Source organism: Euprymna scolopes, chromosome 31 (assembly GCF_053919585.1).
Source record: "Euprymna scolopes isolate OS-2025 chromosome 31, ASM5391958v1, whole genome shotgun sequence".
Lineage (NCBI taxonomy): Eukaryota > Metazoa > Mollusca > Cephalopoda > Sepiida > Sepiolidae > Euprymna > Euprymna scolopes.
The window spans coordinates 86,358,862-86,366,982 of record NC_136512.1 but is presented as its reverse complement, the minus strand read 5'-3'; the positions used below and the strand labels follow the sequence as shown (position 1 = coordinate 86,366,982).

Sequence of the window (8,121 nt, the reverse complement as noted above, 5' to 3'; positions counted from 1 at the left end):
CACAACTTCCCCTGAGCTATGTTCAAGTTCCGTTCTGTCTCCTCTGGGATCTTCTGACCACACAGTTGTATCAGTTAAGATAAAAACGGGGCCTTCATAAGTGGTGACTACCTTGTAAAAAAAAAAAGGTTTTGAATTCCATCATAAAATACTTACCAGACTGAAGAGCTGCGATATAGTAAAACAGTCGTAGGCCGTGGACGACTGTATATGCATGTTAGGGTGATGTACAGTTAAAGTGCCCCCCTCCCCCATTCTGTGTTTCATTGCTCGGACTTGTCAAACCTGACCAGTCCAAAGTAAATCCACAGCGTAATAGAGCTTATCTTGACAGGCCAAACACAAGACACTAATTAAATTAAAATAAAATAATTAAAAGCAAATAAATTAGCATCCATTAAACATCGTTACTGCAGTGTACCATTTTTTTTTTTTTCGATACAGAATATAACAAAATATCTCTCTTGCATCTTGCATGACACAGCTTAAGTCTGGCTTTGTCGACACGTTATAATTGGCTGCTCAGTAGATAGTGATGTCTCTAAGTGTTGGGATGAATAATTAGAATTGGGAATCATAATCATTGGAACTTTTTTTGGTGGATTTAAAAAAAAATTTTTTTAACCTAATTTCAGTTTTGTTTATTTTGTATAAAACTTATTTTTCTATTTTAAATCACGTTCACCTCTAACAAAGCATAGCGCCACTTGGACATAAGCGGCTACTATTTGGGACCGTGCCTAGGAAACTTTAACAAAATGTTTGTATAAGTTACATTTAAACTTCTGCATATCAGTATAGTCAGGGAAGCAGGTAACAGGAAGGGAATTCCAAAGTCTAGCTATTCAAGGGAAAAAACTAGGCTTTCTAGCATCAAGGGACCTCAACAGTGAAGAAGTGAGATTTTGTTGCAAAATGGGTTTGTCGGAGATATAGACGTTGGGAGGGCACAAGTGCAAGGAGTTCATCAGAACACATTCCATTAAAATATTTGTAAACCAAGCACAGAGATGCAACATTGTGACGATGGAACAAGGGTTGGAGCTTAGTTGACAAAGTGGGATATATTAAGTTGAAAACTCTTGTGGACCCTATCCAATAAGGCTAGTGGTAGATACACCAGCCCAGATGTGGTAACAATACTCACGCATGGGTGAATGGTGGCCTTGTAGAGGTACAGGATACTCTCAGGTGTGAGTAGTCTTCTAGTAGTCTTAATAAATATTTAATATCTCTACTTGGCTGGATCGCAGGATTAATCTGGTTAAAAGCCAATGTGCAGGGTGTCATCTTATAGGTGACATTCCTCTCGGTTACTTAGAGTAAGCTAGCCTGGGTTCCTGGCGTTGCCCGCGTGTTTAGAGGTGTGTGTTGAGAGGGGGAAAAAAAAGTGGTAGTAGGCAGGCAGGCTTGAACCCGTACCGCGAAAGAGGAAAATAAAGTGCAAAAAAAAAAAAAAGTGATGTGTTAGCTGTTGCACCCATCGCCAAACCAGAAGTGACATAGGTTTAAATTAAGGCTAGACAATTGAAAAGAGAGGATGACTTTTGAAAATATCGGCGAAAAAAGTGACCCTTCCCTGTAGAAAAGTGCCCAGTTGAGGGTGAAGAAATTAACGGTAGTCAATTGGATAATATTGTAGTAATTGTTAGTAGTGGAAATTTGGTAAACTGGATTACTTAAGGGAACAGCTCATCAAGAATTTGTTCACGTTGGACTTGAAGACGACCACATTGTAGTCAGTTGGAAAGCAGGAAAATAGAATAGAATTCCACAGGCGTGCAGTTTTAAGAAAGAAACTTTGTTCATAGAATTCACGTTTAGGTTTAGGCATAGGTAAAGAGAGGGGGAAATTATTGATAGTGGTTTCAGGTAGAAGAGTGTTTTTCATGAAAGTCAAGCAAGGGGGGGGTGACTCTAGATAGACTTCAAATTTTATTTATTTATTTGAAAATAAAATGAAGAGCTAAGAATGTGCAGCAGTCACTCCTGGAAGGAGATGGGTATCCTTCACCTTTATTTGTATTGACTCCACTTTTAAGGAGTGTGTGTGTGTGTGTGTGTGTGTGTGTTTTAATAGGAATACCATGTCATCAATGCAGGCTGTCAGCTGAGAAAAGAATTTTTAAACCACACCGTCTCTTTCAGATCACCCCAAAATTACCAAATATGGATATGTTTTTTTTTTTTTTTTTTTGTTAACATAATCATGTTGTTTATGAGCCCCTCCCTCCTCCATCTACTAAAAACTTTCCATTTGGACTCAGACTAACTTTTCATGACCCCCGCCCCCAAACCCATAAGACAAAAAAAGAAGTAAAAAAATTACAACATTTACAACAACTGGTATTGTAGTCCGGACACAATCATCTCTGGCTTTTCGTTTTTGTGTAGCGTTCACTCATGCCTACATTAACAATATAGCCTTTTCGCCTGATTTTTTATCAAGTGTTTCTTATCAACAGACTTATTTACAAATAGGCCACAAAGAATAGAAGTGCTTTAATTGTTGAAACAAGCAACATTTTGAATGAGGGGTTACTCAGCATCCCTGTTCCTATTTACAATGCCTCCCCACGGGACAGAGTTAGACACCAGGGAGAAAAGGAACAAAAATAAAAATTGTCTCAGTCGTGAAGGATTTCTCCTCCACTGACAGAGAACAAGAAATTGAAGTGCAGCATCTGAAGAACAGATACTACACTTTGATCTTGTCCCGAAGGCCAAGAAAACGAGGCATCCATTCAATACATGTCCCAGGATGGGTAAAATTAATTCCTAAATACAACAGTTTGAACCCCTTTCATGTAGCCTTACAAAAGATTAAAATAAAGATATGATACTAAACCTTATGTCTAGAATCCATATTCCAATTTTGATCAAAGTCTATGATTTTGATTCAAGAAAATGTTTAATATTTAAAACTTGAGCGGTCTTGAAAAATTGAAATTCATGGAATCTTGCTTTATTGGTGTTAAATGGCTACTATGGATAGCTTCAATGTAAATCTAAGACATGCGAGTTCTTAAATGTAAGACTGTACCCATATTTTGGTCCCTAAAATCTTTACAATAATAATAACCTGGAATATTTATTAATTTATTTAAAATACTTATTGCAAAAATTTCATAAAAGTCGGCAGTTCATAAATTTTCACAAAGATCTTCAACATCATTTTACCACCTTGGCATAAAAACTAACGCTAAACATAGCCCACATTTGGATCCCTAGTGCCCAGTAGCTATGTACAAAAATTAATAATAATTATTTAATTAATTAAAGAGTGAATCCTGCACATATAAATATATAAAAATGTACACCGCTAACATTTGAAGGTAAGGGACTAATAGGTGCACCCAGCATTGGTAAAATAAATGAAAACACGGCCATAGAATTTTATCTTGAACTAGCAGGGGTGCCTGGTGTTGCCCATGTGTTTGGAGGTTTAAAACAAGAGTGAAAAAAAGTTTTGGTAGGAAGGTAGGCTTGAACCCGAAGCCTTGACGTGAAGGTGGAAAAAAGAAAAAAAAAACTCTCATCTTACCCGCTCGACTATGATGGGGGAGGATTGAAAACCAGTTTTAATTTAATGATTAAAAAGTTAAATAAAAACAGGCGCGTGAATTTGATGAGGTCAAACATCAGATCATAGTGAGAATGAAATCACGCACTTAACTTTTGCTGCGTGACAGTTTTATTTTGGTTTTGTTTCAGCACCTTTAGCTGTGTGGTAGTTTTTTTGGTTGGGGAGAAAAAAAGGGGAGTTAGCAATTGTCTGATATAAGGGGTTTCTCCTGCATTGATCAAACCTCATTGCTGTTCTGAACGAGTGCCAGGGAGTTCGTTTAAGTTACGGATTCAGTTTCGCTTTTATACTGAAAAAGCCAAAGAAACGTGTAGACAAAGAGATATCGCAAAAATAGCATGTAAAATCATTCAAATAAAAGATAGACTCGACCTCCCTTCATAAATTGTAGATATTATAATTTAGACAGTATAAAAAGTTTTAAAAATGAGTGACCACCGCACCCCGAGCACCCCCCCCCCCCAGAAAAAAGCCTTTGCCGGACATACACAAAAAAATGCAAGCACTAATACACATTTTTCCTTTTATATATAGACTAGCGGGGGGGGGGGGGTACCCGGCGTTGCCCGTGTGTTTGGAGGTGTGTGTTTTTGGGTAAATGAAAACAAATCGTTGGTGGAGTATTTGTTTTTAAAAAGAAAAACGAAGCCTTGACATACAGTTGGAAAATATTAAAGTGTGAAAAAAAAAAAAAAAAAAAAAAACGTGCGACGTTTAACGGCAGGTGTCCATTTTTGACGACTTAATGACGTCAACTTTGAGTGCGGGACAGTGTTTTATTTACCACGAGTCTGTTCGCTTCTTTTTTTATATGAAAAAGCTTAATGCACATGCGGCGATCGAAAAATCTTGAATATTTATCTTTTGAAAGTCAGGCAAATGAAATAGACAGGCGACCTCGGTTATTAACTCATAGATATTATCATTTAGGCGTGATATAAAAAGTTTAATATATACACACACACACATAATCTGTGGGATTACATATATATATATATATATATATATATATATAATATAAAACTGAATATCTGTGTGTGTGTGTGTGTCTGGTCACAAATAGGCTCCTATATGATTGACTATTATAGAAAACTGATCACATATAATGATAGATGTATTGAGACACAGGAATGGGTATGTTTAATCTGGCATACTGATGATTCATTAAAATTGTGGGGTCTGTGTATGCACCTGGTCCACAAAGTATGGAAATAAAAAATTTTAAGATTAAAAAAAAAAACGTTTACAAATGTTTTTGATATAGATGTTCATAATACTTTGATAAGTATGTTTTACCTTAAATAGGGATGGTATAATAAAATTGTGGGGTCTGCATTTGCGCCTGGCCTCTTTAGAATGGAAATAGGCACAAACTTTAATAAAGACCTTTTATATCTTTCTGCATAAGTATACTTTGATAATTATGTTTCAGTTTGAAAAAATATGGTATAATAAAATTATGGGGTGTTCATTCGCGCCTGACCTCCATAGAATGGAAATATGTCACAAAGTTTAACAAGGTTTTTTAATATAGATCCACAGAATATTGTGATAAGTGTTTCAGTGTGAACAGGTATAGTATAATAAATTATGGGGTTTATCTATTTTATTTTTACTTTCATCATATTTTGCTTTGGTTTTGATACCCCCGAATTCGAAGCTATCTCTTTACAACCCTTCCTTTTCATAACCTATCATACTTTCATAAATCAGAGTCGATTTTCTGTAGGCTGTTTTTTGACCCAGTCAACAACGGGTACTTTTGCTAGTATGTATATATATATATATATATATATATATATATATATAATCAACCGATTGACAACAATCTAACAAAGTCTGGTGGCATCACGAGATACTGCTGGGGCACTCTAAGCTAACAGTAATGATGTTTCAGCCCCAAAACCATGCCTGAACCAAGAGTCATCATCTGATGAAGGCTTTGTTGGAAGCAATGCTGATGTAAAAGAAACAGAAAAGATGCATAAAACGATTCTTTTAATTGCTTATTTTTTATTTATTTAAACAAAATCTACTCAAGCTCGTACTAATGAAGAAAACAAAATTATTGATTTTAAATATCAATAAAATTAAAATCTATGTATCACGCGCCAAGTGCATTTTTACGTTTGCAAAAGTATTTTACATGCGTTTTTATGATGATCTACAAAATAATTTTTAAAAATAAATAAAAAAACTACAACTAAATATTAAATTTTAAAAGAATCAGATTAGGTATCAGAATCGGGGGGAAAAATATTGGAATCATCGCGTATCTAATATTTTCACTTTGTTTTAATTTTCTTATCACTTTGTTTTTTCTGGGGATGGGATATTCTACCGGATGCCAAACATTCTGCCATTAGTTTAGTTTCTCCAACCCAGAGATCTTTTTAAGATTCTAACCATTCCTTTAAGTGCCATTGTTTGTATTTCTCTTGCACTTTGTTCACCGGGTATATTCGCCAGATAGTTTTTGAAATTCTTTTTCATTAGCCCGGTTGCTCCTATAATGACTGGTATGACTGTTACTGTCTTAAGATTCCAGTTTCTTTTCAAGTTCTTGGTATTTTGTTATTTTCTCTCTCTCTCTGCTCTGTTAAGACCAGCATCATTAGGGGCGCTGACTTCAACTAGGGTTGCCACTTTCTCCTTGTCCCATATCACCACGCCAGACCCAATAGCCCCGTTTTCTAGGTACGTAGCTTTAGGAATTTCGTAGTCATAGTTGATGGTGTATGACTTATTTCCAACTGTTCTTTCTGGTAAACATGTTCCCAGGATTTGCTATTACATTGGATATTCAGGTTTTTACAGATTTTTCAATGAAGATATTTACAAACTCCATGGTGTCGCATTGTATAATAGTCGTTCCCCCAACAAGACTTTACAACTGGATGTCAGGGGGCTCTCACACTCTACTTCTGTGTGGCAGAACCTGTGTGTGTGTGTGTGTGTGTGTGTGAGTGTGTGTGTGTGTGTGTATGCATATGTGTGTGTGTATGCATATGTGTGTGTGTCGTGTAAATTAGAAAGAGCGAAAGAGATATACATTTCTGGTATATGTTCGTAGTCATAATGGCTGGTGTATGACATATTTCCAACTGTTCTTTCTGGTAAACATGTTCTCAGGATTTGTGTGTGTGTGTGTGTGTGTGTGTGTGTGAAGAGATTGAATGCAAAAGATGATTAAACAACAAAATAAAGAAACGAATCAAATTAAAAAAAAAACTTAAATTTCATTTTAAATAATTATCAGTATCACATCATGTGATTAAGTGTCGAAATGCAACACTTGATCACATTTTGCGTTCAAGCTCTTCATATATGTATCAAAAAGATGATTCACTTTGATATTGAATCCCAGTTTTTTTATAAACAAAACATATAAGTCACCGAATTCTTTCAACTGACCTGAACGAAATAATATTCAGAACAAGACCCAAGTTCAAAGCACGCAAAAATAGAATTCTCTTGGATTATCGCTAAACTTTCAGCCACGTCTTCAATGCAATAGAGTCAAAGATTTGAGATTGAGTTTCAAGAAATTTGGTAAAAGCTCAAAACAAAGGTTAAACTAAACAATGGCAAGAAAAAAAAAATTGAATCATAATTAAAATAACAATAAAGATAAAACAATAAAGATAAAAAGAACAAGAAAACAAACCTGAGATGGAAGTTCTGTACATTAACATTTTTGTAAGGTGCCGTCTTCCTTTGACACCAGAGCAGCAGACCTTCTTTAGCAGACATTTCTGGAGAAAAAAAAAAAAAAAAAAAGAATAAAAGTAAATAAATTTTTTAAGACGTTAATTAACGGGGGAACTAAAACACTTAGAAAAAAAAAAAAAAATTTGTTTTGGCCACAAAATAAAAGAGAGTTGAGGTTAAACTGAATTTGGACACCATTTGAGACTAGTTGAGCACAATGGTAAAAAAAAAAATCCAAATTAGCCAAAAATTCCCTACACAAAAAGACAAAAAAAACGTTTTGCAAGTATTTGCAAGATTTGACTAAGATTGAACCCCTCCCTCTCTCAGTCCATCATTAAATACTAACTGTTATGGCCAAGATCACAGTGTAGTATCTGTTCTGATGCTACACTTCACCTTTTCTGTCCTTGATTAGTGGAGGAGAAATCCTTCATGACCAAAACAGTTTTTATCTTTGTTCCTATCCAGAGTGCCCCTCTTTGGGGAGTTGAATTTTTCCCACATTAAAAACCGACCTTGTGCCCAACTGCCCTCATGGGTAGGCAAGTAAATAGAAAGAAATAATATTTTTGAAACGAACAACAACATCTTTAGACATTAACTGCAATGGTTCATGTGGATTCTTGTGTTGTGGAATGCAAACCAACCAAGGATAAAACCAGGCAGGCTTTTCTCTTTGTGAAATGTTCTTCAAGGAATTGGACACTAATCACTGAAGATTCTGCTATCAATTGTCACGTTTTGGCAACGTGACAATTCCTAAAGACCCAGAGTTGGCAAATGCAACAATACCAGGGAAAGCCAAGCAATTTATAATCGAA

General features: G+C 35.5%; 1 protein-coding gene across 9 annotated transcripts in view; it reads right to left on the bottom strand.

The window, feature by feature from the left end:
* The window catches only part of LOC145255836 (alpha-actinin, sarcomeric-like), a 260,402-nt gene that overhangs the window by 92,506 nt on the left and 159,775 nt on the right, over window positions 1-8,121 (bottom strand). For all 9 annotated transcript variants that reach the window (XM_080114560.1, XM_080114566.1, XM_080114561.1 and 6 more), the window contains one exon: window positions 7,254-7,341. In XM_080114560.1, coding sequence (XP_079970686.1) covers window positions 7,254-7,341 — 88 coding nt within the window. The remainder of the gene's footprint in view (window positions 1-7,253; window positions 7,342-8,121) is intronic.